We start from the raw sequence: 22,517 nt of genomic DNA, 5'->3' as shown, positions 1-22,517 counted from the left end.
TGCTAATGGTCAGGATGGGTCTCCATTATGTGTCTTTTTTGAAAACTCGAAATACAGAGATAGAACCACTTCCCTTGGTAATGAGATGAGAGCTCTATTGCCCCTCAGCATAAAAAGGGATTCTTTCCACCAATTTAAGAATCACCTCATGAGAGTGGTCCACAAAATAAAGCCATGATGGGAGCTTGTGAGGCTGGAAGGAAAAAAAATCTCTATGGAGAATCCCTTACAGATAATCTCTAGAAGCCAACTGTCCGTAGAAGTATTTAGGTTGTACAGCATCAAGCTGCAGTTTCAAAAGAGAATTATGCAGCTGTGCAAAAGGCTTCTAATTGAATTACACACAGGGTCCCAACTTCGACAGATGGCAACCAGCCTTGTTCTATATACACAACACCAAAATACAGATGACTGAGACAATGCAAACATTTCCCAGTGATGGCAAAACAGGCTAGCAATGAAGAAGCTGAATAGGAGAAAGACCTGGTAGTTTATGGGCTCTATATCCTCTCCTCCCATATACACTTTCTTTCAGACACAGGCTGAGGTGAGGATTCCTGAAACTCCTGCTAGGTTTAAGACAGTTCTCTGGAAGGCACAAGGGTAGAATCTGTGCATCAACAATTCTGTTGAAGACTGGCAATCAACAATTCTAGTGTCAACCAACAGTAATTTGCATCTCTCAAAGGCTTTATGAGTTTCTATAGTAACAGCTGTCATGTTTAAGGGTATAAAACATAACTGTATTTGTAGTTTCCATAGAAACTAAACAAGCAGTTCTATTAAATTAGTCCTAATACACTGAAGGATACTGAAACAAGTGGTGATATTTTAGTTGTACTTTGTGAAAAAACAGCAAGCACAGGAAAAAAACCATGAAATTGGCCAAGTTTGTAATATTCTAAACCTCTACAATTTCCACAGAAAATTTAATTTTAAAAAGTATACTAACAAGAACTGTTCTCACTAGCAATTTGCACTAACTAGAAGACATTTGTTTTACACAAAAGAAAAAGGAGACAGCATTCAATAGTGTACTTCCCATATCAGAGCCAAAATGATTACTAAGAGAGCGAATAGCATCATAGTTAACAGTCCACGTTTCACAGCGTACATAAACAAAAACTTCTGGTTTTGGAATTTACACATACTTTTAGTGAGGCACAGAGCTTACAGAACAGAACTTTTCCTGCATCTATTTTGAGATTTTGAGTAGCAGATTAAAATCAAAAGGTGTACCCCCCCTGTTGTGACAAAACTATGGGGCAGACTTGGAGAATTAATTTATTGCACACGTGTGTAGGCACAAACTTTGTCCACGTTAGAAAGCTTATCCATTCCTGAAAAAGCAAATCATGAGCACCACTTTGAGGTTTAAATGGCAGGGGCAAAGAGGATCATAGTAAATTTAGTAATGTTTCAGAAACCATGGCTGAACCTTACAACGGAAATCTCTTGCTTCAATATTCTAAAGGTGATCCCTATCACAGTATAATTCTAAAAAACTCTCTGAAAGGACATTTCATATTATTATGCCATTTAAAAAACACAATTCCCAGTTAAAATACAATCCAGTGGTCAAAATGTACTTCCTCAGTCTTTTATTAAGACTATGGATGAAAGAGGTTCCTCTTATTAACAAGCAGTTTAATAAATCTATGCATAATAGGGGTACTTGAACTGGACTAAATCTGAACACAGTTTATGAATACTACAATCTAAGACACTGGACCTTACTGCAAATTCACCACCAATATAAACAAGAACCTAGTTAACAAAATTATTCTAAAAGCAGCTTTATGATTACATACCACATAGCATAAAGAACTGAAGTGGCTGACTTTTATTATAACCTTAAGCATGATTTATAAAGCTCAGCAAAATTTTCCATAATCATTTTAGGGAAAACTGTTATAACTGATGGTCTTCTCTCTCACCCCCTCCCTTTGTGTTTTCTTTCACTTTTGAGTTCCAAAATTGTATGGAAAAAGCTCCTCCTCCTTTCTAATCAGCTATGCCTTCATTCAGTGATGCCACAATCCACTGTTGCCTCTATAAACAGCATTCTACCAAAGCTAGAAAAAATTAGGAAGGAGCTGATTATCTAGGGAAAGAACCTTTTTCTTAATGGTGAGCTGCAACACAAAAATGAACATTCATGAACTCCCTCTGCCTTAAACTGAAATTCACATTTCTCAGCTGAAAATTTTGTTGTTGTTTGCTTTGTGCATTAGACAACATTTAGTGAATTCAGTTTCATGATTCTCTGAGCATATGAATCCTTCCTCATGGTCTGCAGACTCAGCAGCAGCAGAAATAGAGCTGAAAGTATAAGGGACTGAAAAGGCAGCAGGAGAGACTGTGCACAAAAAGAAAAAGAAAGGTGCAGGCCCGAGCACACTTGGTAGTGTTGCTCTTAGTTCCTTTTGATTATGAACATCAGCAGGGAACAGAGGATTACACCCACTTCATTTTGTTTTTAAATAACGTTTGACTATGCAGTGCTTACTGTTTAGGGCCACTCAAAGAAAATATTTCAAAAACATGTAAGTTGGTAGCATCTCCTTCTAAGGACAGTACTTCTGGCGAAATGCTCCTGATAGCCAATAATGGGGGTTACTGTGTGCAGAAATAAATTCTAAATAAGCTTCTAAATCCCCTCACCCCACACTTCCTGGATTACTTCCCAGTTTACTGGAGATATGACAAAAAGCAATACTGTCTCAGAGGAACCCCATGCAATTCCTAGGGTCTGTGATATCACAGAATGATGAATTCTGGGATATCACCAGTGAAGCCAGAAGTACCAATTTCTGAGGTGAAGAGCTACTAGGAGGGTGGATGTAAGTGACATAAGACTAGCCAAACCAGTGGTCCATGAACCCAGCAACATTTCAGCCTCATTTCTGTCCACGGCCTGGATAGCAGACTCGCTCTGAATATTTGGGGCTTATCTCATTTTTGTTTTGCAATTCACCTTTTAATATTTTAATGACCAATACGACTGATAAAAGAAATCTGAATTACGAGTTTTCAGACTAATGAGGTTTTCAATATAATTCACTAATATCTAAACAAGTATGATGTGAATTCAGTTTTTATTAGCTATAATTTTATAGACTGGAACCTGGAATGCATTTCAAATACACATAACAACGAAGGGGGAAAATGATGCAGCTTACCATATTTGGCACACTGGTAACCGAAGTACTCTTGATGTCAGTAGGAAAGGGAGGCAGATTATTTGCCATGCCTGGCTTGTTTTGTAACTGAGGATTCACGCCTGTAGCTCCTATCTGCTGCGCTCCAGCTTGATTAAAGGGCTGTCCAAAGGGACTAGTGTTACCTGTCATTCCCATCTGGAATAGAAAAATACATTACTATTAACTTTCATTTATCTACCAACATTTTTAAGAGAATGGAAGTAGATGCAAGTATCCCCCTTCAAATTCTTTGATCCACCTGGCTAAACACCCCTTTTCCAAGCATTTATGGGTCACTCATCAGGCAAAAAAAACCTGACACCTGATTTTATCCAGATGCTTTCTGTGTCAACTTTAAATTATGCAGTCCAATTAAAATCGCAAAAGAACTCCAAAGAAGTGTTCTTAATATTGGCAAAACGGGCCCCAAAAGCAGATAACCTTTTTTGTATTCTTGTGTGGGAGATGCTACTCTGTACAGTAATGACACGTGGGGAAATAAAGGACTGTCTTTTTATTCTTTTGACTATTTGCATATTCTGGATATCAATTCACATAAACAATCTATTAACTTGAGATAACAGAAAACCTTTTAAAATGTTATGACTAAGGGTGTGTCTTCCAAACAAAAATGATGAAATGGAGATGGAAGATGACAAGGGCCTGACTATGAAGTGTGGAGATTGTTTATTTGCTCTGCTTGTATACATAACATCCAAGTTTAATATGACTGTTTATATAACATTGGTAAAAACATAAAAGGACTTAGGAGGATTTCTACTGTATTACAGGAGAGAAACACTCAGGTTCATTCAAGGGGATGAGAAGAAATATAAACAGGGAAAAAAATTAAAAAAGCAAATACAATTTAGATTACAAAAAATTAAAAAAAAGTCTGTCTTAGCTTCTTGACACCTCCATCATAAGAATGCAAAAAACAAAAAAAAGTTTTTAAATAGCCAGCAGAACACAAAATTCCCCTTGAATAACAAACTTCTACCCATAAGATCTATTAGCCTGTGGAAGAGTCCCCCAAGAGAAGTGGTGGAAGTCCAGTTATTTGAGTCTTTCGGAACTGTGCTACACAAAACCACTGGAAAAGTCAAGATGTTTTCCTTTGGCAGGGGAAAAGCAAGAATAGTTTAAAACCTCTTTTCTATAACTAGTTTTATAAAGCTCATTTCAGTGTGACAATCCAAGAAAACAACTTTCTGATCAAGGGAGAAGCCTGTAACAACCCCATCAGCACTCTTCACAAGTCTGACGTGTAAACTCAAATAGCTGCAGAGCCCACATGTTAAATACAGGATGAACCCCTCTAATCTGGAACACTTTTGTCCGGCAAACTCCATAATCCAGCATGATTTTAGTTAACTGGATGACCACTTATCATGGGTGTGGCCCAGTTTCCTGTGGTCCCATGATGTTTTACAGACAACCGTCCTGGCTTGCAATGTTTTATGCTGTTATTTAGCTGTAATTTAGCCTTAGATGTCTTCCAAGAGCCCAATAAGCAGCAGAAGTGTTAGCAATGTGCCAGAAAATATTGACCTCCCATCATCCAGCAAATTCCCTCGTCCAGCACTGGTCAGGTCCTGAGAGTGTTGGATGAGAGAGGTTCAGCTTGTATTAACAATGTCTCTTGCCCTTCTCTCACACACACAATCTAGTGTTTCTGTGATCTGTTTCTAGACCATCCTACAGAGTCACCTTTGGCAGCAGCAGAAGAAAGTGAGAGAAAGCTTTACAGCAGTGGTCACCAGCCAGCCAGCCCCAGGGCTTCTCCCAGTTGATTGCAATCTTCAGTGGTAGAGCTGGGCAGCTCCCATTCGCTGGGAAAGGGGAACCCTGGACAATAAGAGCTGTGGAGGCACTGCCAACAGAGAGCAGCAGGGCCACAGGGGCACTCTGGTCCCATCCAGGAGTGGTATGGGCTAGAGCAGGCAGGGAGCCTGCCTTCACCTTGCTGTGCTGCCAACCAAGAGCCACTTGCTGTAAATGTCACCCAGTGGGAGGCTGCACCCCCAATCACCAGCCCCCTCTCATGGCCAGCACCCCACACCCTCTCCTATATTCCATACCTCTTCCCATGCCCTGAACCCCAATCCTGAGCCTCCTCCCAGAGTCTCCACTCCTTTCCCAGAGCCAGCACCCCCTACCCTCTCCTGCACCCCAAATCCCCAGCATCAGCCTGACCCTCCTCCCCCCGAGCCAGCACCCTGGACCTCCAGACTGTGCCCCAGCCCAGAGCCCACTCTTGCACCCCAAGTCCCTCCTACAGCTTGTACTCATCACCCCCTCCAACATCCCAACCTCCTGTCCAGGCTCAGCCTGGAGCTCCTCCCCACACCAGGAACCCCTCAACCCCAGACAGAGCCCACACTCCCTGCTGAACCCCAGCCTCCTGCCCCAGACCGGTGACAATGCATGAGGGCAGAGGAGAGCAAGGGATAGGTGAGGGGTGGGGTTTCTGCTATGGGTAGATCCTGGGTTGCCCTTTAATTCAAAAAGAGATCTTGGGCATAAAAAGGTTGGAGACCGCTGCTGTACAAGGAGACAGTTATCCCCATCAAGTCAGCTTTCTGCCTTCCTGCGTGGATGCTACTGAGCAGGTCTCACTCACTCTCCTTCCCTCTGGCATTGCTGAACATGCTTAACAAGAGAAATGAAGCCCAGCTCGGTGTTCTGCACTTACTCAGTGGATGACAAATTAAGCAGATCACTGACTCAGCTTTCCAATTCTCCCTCCTCCTCACAGTCACTGGGAAAGTGAGTAAAACTGCCACCTGGTCAGCCAGCTGTTACATGCTCTGCTAGGATGGAGCTTTTGGGCAAAAAGACTCACAAGCGTTTTCCACCTCTGACTTGCTGCACTAGTACTGCTGATTGGCTGGTGGCCAGGCCAGAACAGAGCAATTCCCACCAAGCTGCATTTAAAAAGGTGCAGTCCTCCTGCCTGGGAAGAACTTTGTCTGACAGGTGTAAGAGCCCCAAGACTGCAAATTCAGTACAGATGAGGAAGGGGTATCAGATCTGAGGGGTGATCAAGACAGGCCTTGGGCCCAGCGAAGTTCAGAGTCAGTGGGGAGTTACTTTAAGCTATACTGCACGGAAAGAGTCCATTGTGCATCTCTCAGTTCTGCAACATTACACTACTTGCTTTCAGGTGGCTGGCCTAGGAGATATTCACAGGAGCTTCATACAAGCCTAGAGCTCCCCGCACACTGAATTTCCTCCTGGTCACTTGCAACCAGATTCCAGCCCTTTTGCATTGCAGAGTAGGCAGAGGTCATTTGAACAGAACCTATCACACTTCAGATGCTTCCATTGGCTGGGAACAGTGCATTGCCGATACTAGAGGCTGCAGGGCTCCATGCCTGCAGATGCTTCAGGTAAACAAAACGTCCTGGTGTGCCAACAGCCTTCCCTGACAGGCTGGGAAGTTCACCAATTCCTGAAATACAGGTCAGCTTATGAAAGTCATAGTATTTTGCTATTTTTGCCTGTCCATCCTGAGGGGTCAGTTTATAAGCAAACAGGCTAACAAATGAGTATATATGGTAGTTACAGTATAAAATAAAGAGGAACTTAGCCTGGAGTTCATCTCTGTAGGACAAGAACACACTTTACTTTTATCCAGCACAATGAATTCAACAGACTTTCCTAGCAGCCTGTTCAGTCACTGTAATGAACAAGCCTAAAGTTAACATTGCTTCAGGAACACTAACTCAGCTACATTCTACATTAAACATTCATCCAAAACAAGCTAACCTAGAAGAATGTTAACGCTGCAAAGCTGAGAACTCCAATTACAAATGGTGTAATTTAAGGTGGTCTGTCCAACCTTAACTTGTGCCCTTTACGCATATGCATTATGATGCAGCCTTTAATTAGATGATCACAAACTATTTTGGGGAAAGGAAAAGAATATGGGGATTTTGAGAGTAGAGGACAGTCTCCTTGCCTTCAGTTCTGGTGCCTTTGCCACAGCCACCTGAAGAAGTAACTGCCTGGAAAGTCTTGTTTGGGGTCCACAGCCCTAGGGATGCAATATGTTCAGTCACTCTGTATGGGAGTGAGGGGACAGATATGCACAGTCCAGAAGCCATATAGGAGCTGAGAAGTGACAAGAGACTACTCAACGGAGGCAGACCAACTTTGGTGAATTTTCAGAGCGACAGCAGAAGGCGTATCCTTGACAAAACCAATTCTCCTCCTGCCAAATTTTGTCATTACTCCACAACATGGAGGTGTCAGAGTTTCTCAGATGTACAGCAATTACTGGAAGATTTTTTTAAAAACAGGCAAAAATGTATTTTTTCCCCAACCCTCTTTCCCCAAAATGCCGATCTGTTTTAGCTGAAATCTTTTAGAAGACCTGCTCCAGGCAGATACCTAGCAAAGACAATGTCAGACCAAATGGTTTAATTTTAGCCAAGTTATAAGCAACTAAAAAGGAAAATTTTTAAAATGGGAAGTGTTGTTATTAACCTACTATGTTGTGCTACTTGCAATACCTAAAATATTCATTCTTCTTTAAAATGTGAAATTTACCCTGTTATGCTACAAACAAACTTGCAAAATTCAACATTGCTGGAGCAAACGACTTGTGGAATTTCTTGACTTCACTACTTGGTACCATAAATGTGTTATCACAGTTACTCATGGGCTCTGACTTTAATCATCACTACCTCAAAATTAAAGGTTGTACTGCCATGTAGAAACTGCCTTTCTAACAACCAGGAAGGAGGCAATTAATTATCAAGTGACAAATTTTCAAATCCCTTATCTGCTTTCTATCCCAACAAAAAGTCAAACTGTACGTTAACAAATAATGTATTAATGTATCTTAGAATACAGAATCACTAATCAGTCTGGGACTAGTAAAGGAGGCACAAAATTCTCCAAAATTGAAAGATAATGTTATCAGAATTGGCTTAAACATTTATTTATTTTTATAAAGTGCTGCTCTTAAAATGTAAAGACTATTGTAAGATTACATTTCCATGGTGGAAGTTCTTCCAGAGTAAAAACACAAAAACAAAAACAAAAAATCAAAAATAAAAAAATTCCTTTCCCCCTTTTATGTTTCAGTCTAAAAATAATGGTTTTCCTACAAGAATAAAAACAAAGTACAAAATAAAGTCAAAGTTAGAAAACAGTAGATTGTTATGCATACCTAATTGTATTTTATTGTGTATTATCTTACCAACATCACAAAATAATTTTCCATTACTTTTTCAGTCAAAGCCTCATAGTGTATTATTGTTAGTATAACTATGATTCCAGACACAACATAATACACACAATTTTTTTAAACATGATGGTAAAATGCAAAAGTAATTTTGAACAAAAAAGGCAAGACCAGCATGGTATCTCAGTGGCAGAGCAACCTGCTGCTAAGACAGCAGGTCCAAATCAGAATGGACTTCTAGAGTGACCAATGCTGCAGAGGAAGTACATTTAGTCGAAAACGTGCAGCTTGCATTATTCCTAAAGCAACACCCCAGCAACTAGAGAATCAAAGTAACTGTTTTGGAAAGAATCATTTTTGGTTTTCTTAGCCAGGAGGGCAACACCAATATGAATGGGAAAGACGGTGCTAGGGGGGGGGGGCCGCAAAAAAGCAATGAAGGCAGGAACCTCAAGGGTCCCCTTAAGCCCAAGCACTTTCATACACCAAATATATCCTACGCTAGATGAATAGTAACAGAGGTACCTGTGTTAGTCTGCATTCAAACAAAACAGCTGTCACGTAGCAATTTAAAGACTAGTGAAATGATTTGTTAGCTTTCATGGGACAGACCCACTTCTTCAGATGTTAAATGAGGTAATTTTAAGCTTTCTGGTTACGTTCCTGAAAACTAAGTAGCTAACCATTTCAGAAGTGTGTCAATTAATCCTGGCTTGTTAAATCTCTAAACAGTTTGCAAATTTATTCAGAATCTAAAATGCTAAATCTCTGCAACATTTATGCTTATTACTCAGACTGAGAAACTAACATCTCTAGAGTGAATGAAACCCAGATTGCACAAATTCAACAGTGCACTTCCTCAACCCACATATATCTGTGAGTAAAAAAAATAACCACCATTCTCAACTGATCTGCTTTCGCATATTTCTCAACAAAATTCTGAGAGATAGTGGTTCAGAAGTATTATATTGTCTCATTAGAGATCATCAAAAACAAGATAAAAATGTTAACAAGAGTTACTAGGGCGGGGTGTGTGTGTAAAAAAATAACGCAATGGGACATGAACTGTTTTCCCCCCTTGAGAAGTCTGACAAGTTTGCTTCTCAAAAGGCAGAACAAAATGTCCAGGATTGAGAGGCGGAAGTCTTCAATGAGTATACAGATCTGTTTCACAGGTTATGGTTCCTCTTCAGCTTGAGTCAAGTCAGTGTTAAACATGGTTCATTTGCAATCCAACAAGGGTGGATAACCCACTTCTATAATGCCACTTGCTCCTTTATCCTTCCACTTCAGTCTTTCCAGCTGGCATTCCAGCTTACTCCTATTTAGCTGTAGGGCTCAGAGATGCTCCTACCTTCTCACCGCCTTCGCTTCCTTCCTACCCAACCTTTCCTCCATCTACTTCAATCCAGATTCCATTCAGCTCTCTCCACCAGAAACTGCCAGCACTAAGATTACCAACCAGCTCCCAAAACCAGGCTCTTTTTATTCAGCTCTCTGGAACATATCCCTTTTCGTCAGAATCTCCCTTTCGTGCACTTCTGCAACGGTAGTATATTCCTTGTGCATTTTTCAGTCTCCTTTCACGGTTCTACATCACCCTTCTGGCCCCATCAGTATAGGTTCCAGCCTAAATCGTCTCCTCACTCCATTCTTTGGGTAGCCTGTCTCATCCACTGCCACCTTTGTTCAAACAAATTCTCTACCACACCTAATCTTCTCCCCTGAATCTACTGCTGTATCACTGTTAATCTCTTACAATGGCTGTCCCACTGCTTGGTGAAACTCAGCAAGTCGCATTCACGGTAGTATAAATTGCACTAATGCAAAAGTTGCAAAGAGTAGGGACTTAAGTGCCTGGAGGAAATGCCATGCATGCTGTTGGCAACTTACTGCTAGCTGAGTGTGTCTCAAAGTACAGTTTACTGCAAGAAGAATGGGGAAAGTGTCACCATCCATCTCAAGAGATCTGTTCCTTTTTACATTCAGGGTCAAAGCTGCTGAATTACTGACAATAACAACTTTTACTAAATTCTAATTCTGCTGTGCCAGTCAGATTCCATTCTGTGCATATCAGCAAAACTGTTTACTCAATTTTATTGCCAATTACACTTGTGAAAACCCAATGAAAATGCACAGGCACCACACTACCTGCCTAGCCTGACCACAAGAATCCTTACTTCCAGGAGGACGGATAGGAAAGAGAATCCAGACTGACTTTCTGATTTCAGGGAACAGATAGGTCTCACAGTTAGAAAAACAACTTTTTTACATTCATGTGTGTTTTGTGCTAGGTTGTCATGGTATGAAAATTACAACCAATACTAGTTTATTTTAATCGCAGAGCACTAACAAAGTCCCCTTTGGGTTGATATAGTTACATTGGCACCCTTCAGGCAGATATCAGATGCCAAGAGATTAATTTGGTTTGTTGTGTCAAAATACTTATTGAGCCATTATTAAAAAGGGGCGGGGGAGAAGCAGGCCTGAGAAAAATGGTATCTGACAGCAACAAATGCATTCTTCTCAGACTGAGTTTACAGCAGTAACTCACCAAATTACTAGAGATATTGGAAATCTTCATCGTAGGACTTGTATTTGGATCTATGTTCCTCTTGGTCCATGAAGACCAAACCAGAAGAACTGAATTCACTACCGGCTGAGGTTGTCAAAGCCTTCCTCTAGGAAAGGCAGAATCTCAGTTACTGCTATGCATGCTCTGCTGAACACTTGAAGTGGACAATGTAGCTATTGTCCAGTAACTGATTTTCCACCTTTGCTTAACTGAGGAAAGTCTGTGAAACATGCAAAGCACTTAAGTGTCTGTAGATTCAATGCTTCATAAAACCAAAACAGAAGACAAGTGCACTAGAGGAACTGAGAGAGGCCCACCACAGTAGAATTTAAGTTGGAAAGGGGAGCTATGCAACCATGAGGAAGATAGTTCAATGGACCACTGAACTCAAACTTTGCAGTTTATATTTGTTGCCTCTCATTCATGGAAACTGAATACCAAATAAGCACAGACAAGATCAAAATACTCATGTGCTAAACAGCATGTCTTGCAGGTGTGATCAACAGCTTTAAAATCAAGTTTTAATCTGAAGAAAACACAGTTATTTTTCAGGAATTTTTGACCAAATTCAAGTTTTGTTTAAAACACTCTTAAAATGTCTCCTCAAGATACCAGTACAAATTATTTTGACAATAAGATTACATCAGTGATGGAAAAAAAAATGCAAGCTTCTACACAAAATTTCTTCTCCCGTTCACTTCCTAGACTTCTGTACTAAAATCAGGTCAGCAGTGTTATGTCCAAAGTGTGGTTAAATAATAGCCTATATGTACAGTGAGGACAGTGGTCCTGCAGAATATAGTAAGAGCAATGATTTCCCCCCACCAGACTGTGAAAGTACCAATGCCATAACCAACTCTCTTTCAGAGCCCTGCTTACAAAGCAACACAAAAGTAAGCTACTACCTTGAGCAAAAGAGGTCACAGGGGCCCAGAAGCCTTTCTTTTTGCATCTCTTCTTCCTGGAGAAAGGGCTGGACTTTATTTTTAAGAATCAAATATTTCATTTTAAAAAAATAGATATTTATTTAAATACAAAGTTTAAAAATAAACCTATTCAAAATGTAATATGAAACTGTGACAACCTCTGTTAGGACCTAAATTTACTATAATCTGTTAAAAATCTGAGTAAAAACTACTAAGCAGTATCTGTTTGCTGTCAAAGTTTTAAAGAAATTCTAATCACAGAACTAGCAAATTAACTTGGCAGGCAGCTAGAATCAGAGTTGCTGAAGTGCTAAAAAAATCTATTGATAACCATAGCCTCTTCTGCACATGCAGAGAGAATATTTTCATTTCTTTTTATTCATCAAATTCAATTAAATGACAAGGTGATTTAAAGTTAAAAAACATTTGGAAGCTGAAAAAACAGCCAAAATTTGTTTTCTTCTTCTAATTATGAGTAAATAACTAGGGATGAACTCTAATATTTCTCAAGTCCTGAACATTATGCTCAGACACAGTTCAATTTGCTAATCATAAATAATACTTCCTTTAACATATCAGTTTTAAATGCAAAATATGTTTTGAATTTATTTAGAAGTACCTAACACATTCAATATAGTTTTAACTAAAAAAGTAGACTTCAAGAAAAATCCAAAGTAAAAAAAATTCGTAAGAATCACACCACTTTCTAAAAGAAAATGTAAAAATAAAAAAATAAATGTGCATTAGACTATACAGTAAACTCTTTCACATCTGGCACTCTGTCATCTAGAACTCTCAACTAACGGGCTTTTTAACCGTAAGTAAATTTTAGTTACTATCCCACAAGTACACTACAGTGTACACAAGTACAGTACAGTGCAACTAAACACAAATACAGTACAAGTTTACAGTGTAAAATACTACTGTTGTTGGTAAATTAAGTACTCTGCAGACATTTTTGTTCGTTTCTTAAAACCTAATCTTGTTTATGTCTCGCATTATGCATTGATAGACAAGTATCCAGAATATTTGAATATCTGGCAGCCTCCCAGACCCGAGGCTTCCAGATAAGAGAGAGTTTACTGTATATGCTGGTGTGGCTGCCTGATTACACCAGATTTAGCACCGATTTTTTTCTAAAAGCTATGTATACCTACATATTAACTTGAGAATTTGTATTTTTTAAGGAAAACAACTTAGAAGTATTAAAATGGTTGATTCAATGAATTCACTCTGAAAAGGGCATGCCCCTTTTCTACATCCAATATTTCAGAAATATTTCGTAAGTCCTGCCATCAAACTCTGTCTCCAGCAAATTCTCCATGGGGCACAGAGTCACCTCTTTCAGGCATGGTGGCAGACCCATTCTTTAAGCCTTGCTGGTTACAGATGAAAAACTGTTACAGTGCCACCACCTCCTTGCTTTCCTCTGAAGACTATATATCCACTTTTAGCAACTAACAGATATTGAACAGTTGCTGAGCTACTACTCAAGACAAAGATTCTGGAACAAATGGGTCCTGTGATAACCAGCAGAGAGGGCCCTCCTTTCTCCCCGCTATCTATACATAGCCCTTTGCTGACATCTTACACATACAACAATACACAGCCTGGAACTCGCGCTGTGAAGTAGGGGGGCAATCTTGATGGCTCACACCTCTTGGACCCCTCAGTATTCAGCTGTAACCTATTTACCAATCTTCTAGAACACCTCATGTTTGTTCTCAGTCCTATGATAGTGAGAAATCCACCGTGCCCAATCCAAGGGTAACTGACGCATCACACCAAAATTATGAGTCCCAGTCACCCTGACCCTATAGTTGAAGGAATTGTTGCTTGCTTTCCCATTTCTGTTGGAACTTTTGCTAGAAGTCATGTTCCCCTGGAGACATCAACAACTCTTCAGGATCCCTTTCTACTTGCTGGCTGTGGCAACTGCCTACATTCTCCACCATAGGTATATCAAGTGAGCTCTCTCACTAGCCCAGGAAAGAGCCAGTGTTATGTCCTTATCTATTTCAGCTCCTGGACTCAGGGCACAACTTCTTATTGAATACAAAACATAAACTAACACAAAGAACTAATCTCTTCCCCGACCAAAAAAAGACTGCAGGAGCCCAGAGGCCTTTCTCCTTGCCGCTCTCCCTGACTGCAAAAATGGCACACCACTCCCCACCATTAACCCCTCCTGAAATCACGTTATAGGGCAAGCAGCCCATAACTCTTCACCCTGTCACATGATTATAATTAAACATGTAAACAAAGGGGACCTATTCTTGCATTAGATAAGATGGGAGTTTTATCCAATTTTATTCGGTGTACCGTGCCCATCATACTGAGGCTCCAACCTTTTCTAGATCTTGCTGAACTACCACATCACAAACAACAGTAGCATTAAGTCGAGTTTTTTTAAATTAAATATTAATCCCATTTAATTATATGAAAGACTCCATATTTTAATAGGTGTTTTAGAAATGTTTTCATGAGGAAACGTTAAATTTCTTGATTCAAGAACTTTTAACCCTTGAACACATTACTTTCTTCAATCAGACCTACATTTGAGGAACTGGTTGTTATTCTGCCAGCACCAATCTATAAAGTATCGTCTAACATCACTCCAACAGCATGAAAGAGATTTTAAAAATACAACAAGGGCACGTCTATCGTGGGACGAAATTGAAACTGAAGAGAATCAATAGATATTTTTTTTCTTACAAGCATGCTACACAAATATTTGAAAAGCAATCCATATGGAGGTGACAGAAGAATCACCCTGTGGCTTTTCAAAAGCTGCTATACTGATGGTCTCATTTAAAATGAAAACTGAAAATGCAAAGAATTGCAGGGCCAAACTAGTTATGCTTGCTCAGGGTTGCTCATAACAACTTACACATCATGCACAAACATTTTAACCACTGGTCCAGGTGATCAGAGTAAGAAAACTGACATGACCTATTGTCTCCTGGAGGAAGATAAACTATATGCACTACACAAAAAGAACTTAAAGGTTTTATACACCATAGCATCTGAGCAACTTCCACGTAAAAAACAAGAGCACAAGTGAAATCCCATGTCTCTTCCCCCTTCATTAAAGAGCATTGTGACGCTGCACCCCACACATCTTCAATGATGTTATAAAATGGTTTAGCATAATTATGATGCATCTTCTGTAATGTAAGTCATGTGAGAGGCCATTGGAAAGGTTATGATTTACAGAATAGGATTATCCAATTTCTATACATGTATCATTTTGTATTTTAATTTATAAATACTATGTATCTGTACTTCAAATGTAATTACACCTGGGCAATGCCCACTAGACACAATACTTGCAGTCTAGAATAGTAGCTGTGGAAAGGCCTACTCAGGATACTAGACCATCATGAAAAACACAGGCTTAGGAAAAACTTAGCTCCTATCTAATAAAACCTCATGAGATTACTGCAGACAGCCTGTAAGTAATTGCTACTATGACAATACAAGGACAGGTTACCTGGCCACCCTGAGAGGTCACTATTTTTCCACTAACTGATCTGGTTTGAAGCCACATAAGGCAGGGAGTGACATCTGATGTTCTTGTCTCCCCACACTCCTGCAAACATCTGAGGAACAAAGACTGAACTGGGGAAAGTGCCAGACACAGGCTAAAGGGATTTCTAAACTGCATATGAAAACCTGAGAAACTCAAGGTGTAAAACTAATGAAGCTTTTGCTGTAGCAATCGAAGTCTGACCATATAATTAGTTAGGGTGAGAATTTAATTCATATCCCAACTATCTAGTACATTAAACTTAGTAGTTTTTGCTTATTTGATAGGCACTGTTTTGACCTGCTTGCTATCCTTTGATGAATTAAAATCTATCTTTTGCAGCTAATAAACTTGTTCATGTTTTAATCAAAACCAGTGGGCTTTGACTGGAGTTCTTGTGGAAAATATTTGCTTGGCTATCTCAAGTGTGCATTGCTCTCTTCACATTGAGGGAGGGGCAGACTAAGTATTAGACCCTTATATTACTGGCCTGATTTGACAAGGGTAGGACAATACTGCTCTGGGGTCCTCCGCTGGGAAAGTGGCCACTAGACAGCCTGCATGTGACTGCAGCTGGGTGCGTCCTCACCAGTGTAAGAGCTGGTGTGGGTTAGACAGCTTTGCAACGGGTCACAGCAGTACAGTGTGAGATGGAGCCAAGGCTGCTGGGTCACAAGGCCTCCCAAAGAGAACCTGTCACAGTGAACAACCGTGAAATCCTTTGTCTTGGGCCCCTCTCTCTCGTTTAACAGCAAAAGAGCCCAACTTGCAGACAGTGCTTCTATTTGTTTGGTTGACGAGTTGGCAAGAGGAATGGGCAGGTGGAGGAAGAGTTGCTATAACATGTGTCTGTCTTGTTACAGAGGAAATATTTTGTCCAAGAAGGGTTTAAAGCATTTCCAAAAGATGACCAGACTCCAGGATTCACCTAATCTCTTCAAATGCTTATTCCATAGCCAGATCCTCTTAACCAAGACTTTGTCCTGAGCTTTCACCGGCATTAGCTTTGTGATTTTTCACAGCCATTTTGCAGTATATTGTTCTTGTTTAGCAGTATGCCCAAAATAGAAAAATCACAGTGATGGTTGTAACTTTACATTGTAACTTTAGTGTACACAGAATGCTTATGCAAAAAGGCAGCATTCGTAAGTGTTTCTTAAACTATGTTCTGCGAACAACTTGCAGCATTTGGAAAACTACACTGATGGTATTTGTTTTATGTTAGTAAAAACCAAATACAAAGTTACTTCTTCATTGCTATGATATGTGATTAAATCACTTTGTTTTGTTTTTGCTGTATATTTTGCTATGGGGGGTGGGCTGGTCTCAATTTTTTTTAAAAAGACAATTTTCATAGGTCTTCCGCACAAAAAAGTTAGTTTGGTGTTCCTTGGTCTCAAAGAGTTTAAGAAACACTGACATAAATGACTCTTTGCATTCAATAAGTAGATGACTTTGCCTATAAAAATAAGAAACAGTGCAAAGAATATTTAAGTTATCTGTCCAACCAATACAAATCTATGAAGTATTTCAGATCCTTGTGCTCATCAAAACACGAGATAAACCGCACACCCACGGAGGTCAGAGCGTTTTTTGTAAGCTAGTGTGTAGATTTTGTTTTACCTGAAAGGAGGGAAGAAAAAAGAATATTCATCTAACAACATGCATGAAAACCTGACAACATGTGTTTCTCACAACAGTTAAAACTATCAACACCAGTCAGCCAAGGAACTCATTTTCCAAACGTGGCAACATCAAAACAGATGATTATTTCCTCAGGACACTGACTACTGAGAAAAGACTGGGAAGAGTCAGTTCGTGACAGTTTCAGCATTTAACTTGTATCTTTTGTTAGACAGTAAAAATCCAACAATTATGTTATTCTAAACAAGAGCAGGTTAGAATTTATTTAGCGAAAGGTTCTCTTTTTAAATCTAAGTTTTCCTGTTTTTTTAATAAAATAATTTGACAAACTTTAAAATTAAAAATTTAGCCTGTCGGTTATTCCTTGAAGTATTTCCTCTATATCCATTTTTCATTTCACCAGTATGTACCCTCAGACTGATCTTTTCTAATATTTAAAAAAAAAAAACCCACAAATTAAATTCACAATAAAAATTCAGACGAGAAAAACAAGACTTAGAATACATATGGAAAATGGTTTGAATTTTACATTTTTGTTGAATCTATTCCTCCCTCCACCCCAGACACAACACAATTTTAGTCAGCACTTCTGTAGCACATTACTCAAAGCAGTTTTAAAGCTTTACTCTATTGTCAAATATCTTTGCTTTCCAAGGAACAGAATCAGTAACACATCATGTTATCTGCCTTGACATCTTTCAGCCCCATTGCTAATTACAGAATTTTGTACAGGTTCAGATTTCATTGCCAGCTACTAGAAACAAAACAATCTTTAACCAAGCAGAAAACTTTCAAGATGCTAAAATGTCTTGGCAGAAAAGTGCTACTGTGTAACAGAATTTAAGTGATTATACTTTGTTAGAAAACTTACTATGATAAACCTATTGGTTTCCGACATTCATCTACTCAAGCATGTTCCTGATTTCTATCCATTAACATTTAAAATTAGTGTGTGTTCCTCCTCAGCATCTGATTCACACCACTTCTTAAAAAATATCTGAAGCAGAAAAGCAGTAGCCAGCTATTCAGGAACACTGATGGGTAATCCTGAAAATCAGATCTACGTGCTTCTGCCACGTGTGTGGACTATTTCAAGCTAACAAACTACAAAAGGTTTACATTTAAAAGGTAATCAAAAGTCGAATTACAATATCAGTATTTGAAATTAACAAATATACATGTTTAATGTCTAAATGTCCTCTTTTGTAAGTACAAACATTCAAAATGAAACCACATGTATATTCATATTTCTCATAACAGCGCAATAAAACTTACAAGTAAACAAAACCAATCCAATCTGATTTGCAATTAATGACAAAGTTCTCATTTGGGAATGAATCACACTAACCTACTGCAGTTTCCAGTAGACTATCATTTAAAGAGCAGGTCTACTCAAAAATAGATACTCTACAAAGGTCATTTTTAGTTTACTGACTTCCACATTAAGTATGCTCAATTTACCAGAAAGAAGATTGATTATGAAAGCTGCCAGTTGGCAAATCTATCTAGTCTCAGTCAACAGTTTACTCAGTCATGCATCACTTCTAATAAATACTATGCCACACCTGTGCCAACTATTACATTCAGATAACATCCTCACTTATCGTCACCTCTGTCTTCAGAAGGCATGGACAAGCAAAACTGGAATTAAGTGAACAACTCTGTTCAACAGAAATAGGATCCAGGTCACTGTCTCTTAAATATGCTGGCTCTCAAAAGCGTCACAAGTAAAAACATTTGTCTCTGCAAGTCACCAAATCTCACTCGTATCTGCAGGAAACAGCTATTACATGACCTTTCAGAGTAAAATTTCACTTAAAAGTGTTTTAACTGACAAAAAAAAAAAAAAAATTACACAATTAATGGTAATGTCTAAGGTGTTTCTACATGCTTAAATGCCACACGTAAGTACACTAAACACAAAAATACTTCCCCCACTGAAATAAAACCTTAAGGATGTTCCAATTTGACTTTAATTCTTATTCCCTGGGGATGAAAAACTAACTGAAGCCAAGACACTTTCAGCAGAGAGCTGCAGTTACGACAAACTTACCATGTTATTAGACTGTTATATGGAGTTGAGAAGAGGTTGTCTGAACTGGGATAGAAACTGGACCTGCTCCTTACTAGGGACATAAGTCAGCTCCAACAACCAGTTTGGCAGTTCAGCACATACAGGGCTTTCCCACACTGCAGATTTAACTCTGGCTCCATCCTGGGTTTTGCCCTGAACATGCCCCTCAGTTGCATGCTGAGACATTAACTTTAGTGGTGTGGGCCACAGATCTGAACAGCAAAAAAGATTTCCCAACTATTACTTTCACAACTTTCAACGAAACTAATTCAAATGAGAAAAATATTTACTGCACCTGTTAGCTAAACTGAAACTAAAGTTAAAGCAAAAGTTTATCTATACAAAAGAAACTGAAATTACTTACGTTTGAAAAAAATGTACAAAACCACCAATGAATATGAATAAATGAAGATACACATTACATAGAACTGGAAGGTCACTGAGTTCAGCCCCAAGCACCATCCCTGACTGATTTCCACCCCCCTGATCTATTTGACCCAGACCCCTACCTGGCCTCTTCACTGATTGAGCTCACAGCCCTGGGTTTAGCAGGCCAAATGCCCCCTCTGTAAAGGCCAAATAATAGAAAATTAACGCAGAATGAGACACTGTGGCATTTATAAAGTCTGAGATGATCTCAAGTTAAAGATGTAAGTGGCAATCTAATCGGTCCTGTTATCACTAAGCTGGGATTCCCACTGGATAGTAGGGAGCCTGAGTTGCAGGAAGAGGCTTGCTATGCCCTTAAGAAACCTCTCAAGCTGTACATAAGCCTGGAGAAAGCAATTTAAAGTGCTCTACGCATGGTGACTACACGGGCCAAGTAGGGAAGATTTCCTTTCAGCATGCTCTCTTCTAATTCACTAAGTATTTTGCTCCACCCACTATGATAATTTCTTTTGGTGCACCCTGGGTCTGCGTGAGCTGCAGAAAAGATAATCGTGGGAGAACCTGACTTTCCTAGTCATAGGCCCTCAAAACTAAAGTTGGCAGGATGACTGTATAACAGACGCATGCACACCAATCTCAAAGAGCAACAGCTATGGAACAGGAAAAACTATTTTCAGTCCTTGGAGGGATTGTGCACATATGCATTCCAGTGAAGGTGACTCATCAGCTGTTCTCTTACAGGTGGCGAAACTTTGGATTACACAAAACGAGACTGGAGCACTGACAGGCCAAAACTGTCACTGCCCTGGAAAAGGTCTGTACCAATGACCATGCTGCTACTCAAAAAGCCTGGTGAAGGAGAATGAAGCCTTGTGGAATGGGCCATTAGTCTAGAACAGGGGTCAGCAACCTGTGGCTCCAGAGCCACATTTGGCTCTTTGAGGAGCCAGTTGCGGCTCTGATGGCTGCCACCATTGACTCCTCTTGCAGCTCCCTGCCCTGCTGCAGACTGGCCAATGCCTCAGCCCCCCTGCATCAGTGAGGTGAGGCTCCCCCAGCACCAGGCACAGGCAAAAGAACAGAGCTCCTGCTGGGCCAGCAGGAAGGGCCCTTCCCACAGCTGCGGAGCTCCTGTCAGTGTCAGCCAAGGGTCGGCATAACCAGCAGCACTGCCTGGGATGCGCAGTCCCTGTGGTGGCAAGGCGCCTAGTTCCTTTCGGGCTGGGAGAAGGGCCTTGAGGGCCTGCTGCACCCCTGGTACAGGCCAGCTGGGCACTCTCCTGTGGTTCCCAGTGCTAACACCCCCAAAAGGCTGTGACAGAGCTCATATATCCCCACCTCTAGGGCACGGGGCAGCAGTTCTGCCAACTGGCTCTTGGGGAAGGTTAGCTCACCCTTGAGTGAGAGGGGCTAAGCCTGGGGGTAGCAGGGACAGGTTTGAGACTGAGGGGTTAAACCTGGGGAAGGGGCTGGGCAGGTTTGTGGGGATGGGGGGGGCAGACTTGAGGATGAGGGGTGCAGATTTGGGGGCTGAAGCAGGTAAAGCCTGGAGGCAGGCAGTGGGTTTGGGGGCTGAGAGGGGTAGAGCCTGGGAATGGGTGTGTGTGTGTGTGTGTGGAGGGTTGATGAGAACATTGCTCCTCCCTGCTTAAGAGCCTATCCCAGGTACAGTGTTTCCCTTGTCCTCATTTGCTCTCCAATCCAGACTGAAAGTAACAAACTTTCCGATTGGTACAAATCATTGTGTGGGCGCTGTCCTTACAATAGGGGTTACAAAAAGTAGTGTCTGATGTCATTTATTAAGGACTGTCTTGTATTCACATGCACTGAGGCTCCTGAAGTATTGATTTTGTAACTGATTTTGAAAAAGTAGCTCTTCAGGCTCTTTTGGTTGCAAACCCTGGTTCTAGGAGGAGGAACAACATTTGCTCAATTACACAGAGCCTAATAAAGTCAGAAACGCATGCCGGGCCCTACCAGTTCCCCTTTACATCTTTCAGCAAACAGCAGCATCATGCACTGGCAGTGCACATTCCCTACTGTGAATCAAACATACTTTGTGACCAGGACAGATAGGCACATGAAAGTATATGATAGTACGACACCTCCATTTGAAGTGTCACGGCTTACTAGCCTCATGGATGATAAAATTTAGGGGTAAATTGCAGTTAAACAACAACACAGAACGCAGAGAGCCAGGACTCGTGCCTGTAAAAAAACTATGGGACCACTTGAAACAGCCACCCCGATGAGGAGCTACATTTCCAGAGGTCCCATAAAGTTTGTTTACAGACACTAGATGAGATAAATTGGCTCCTACTAGATTGCTAGATCAATACCTGTCAATCTGGCAGGCAGTGAAGACATATCCTTACTGTCTATGGTGGGAGATGGAGCTCCCTGTCACTCCTGAACCTTGGTTAGCCATCTTAGAAAGTGTCTCGTTGTGTATGTAGTTCATATCATGTAGATGTAGTTTTAGTTGTTTCAAGCTTTTTACTATTCAGTAATCCCCTGGTGGACTTTTTATCCTTATCACTTCTAGACACAATAGTTATCTGACTTGTTTTGGTGAGGGATCCTCTGCTCCCTGAGGAGAGTGATATTTTCTTCCTTGTCTGACTCAGACCACGATAGACTTGTATCACTGAGGTCATCGCTATGCTTCCGTGAAGACTGACCTCAGCAGAGTCAATCTTCCAGAGTTCAATTTTGCCACCTCAATCAGACCATCGATCTTCTTGTGTATGTTCCAAAACCTCACCCTAGTAAAGTCATTGAGAACCTCTGTTCTTTGGGTGTCAGAGAGCTCTATCTTTTTGGTTCACAAAAGTTTAAGTTGTCTCCTAGACACTTTGTAGCCTCACTCTACTCCACGCTCTTTAGTTCATTCAGCGAACATCTTCCTTGTCTCGTTTCCAGAGGTATGCCAGATTGGATTTATATAGTAGAAAGTCTTATACTGCTACAGGTTGAACCTCT

The 22,517-nt window shown here is 40.4% G+C and overlaps 1 protein-coding gene across 3 annotated transcripts in view; it reads right to left on the bottom strand.

Moving 5' to 3' along the window:
* The window catches only part of CREBBP (CREB binding lysine acetyltransferase), a 141,499-nt gene that overhangs the window by 95,188 nt on the left and 23,794 nt on the right, over positions 1–22,517 (bottom strand). For all 3 annotated transcript variants that reach the window (XM_075010346.1, XM_075010347.1, XM_075010348.1), the window contains exon 3: positions 3,183–3,359. In XM_075010346.1, coding sequence (XP_074866447.1) covers positions 3,183–3,359 — 177 coding nt within the window. The remainder of the gene's footprint in view (positions 1–3,182; positions 3,360–22,517) is intronic.

Source organism: Carettochelys insculpta, chromosome 16 (assembly GCF_033958435.1).
Source record: "Carettochelys insculpta isolate YL-2023 chromosome 16, ASM3395843v1, whole genome shotgun sequence".
NCBI classification, from domain to species: Eukaryota; Metazoa; Chordata; order Testudines; family Carettochelyidae; genus Carettochelys; species Carettochelys insculpta.
This window is presented reverse-complemented; position numbering and strand designations above follow the sequence as displayed.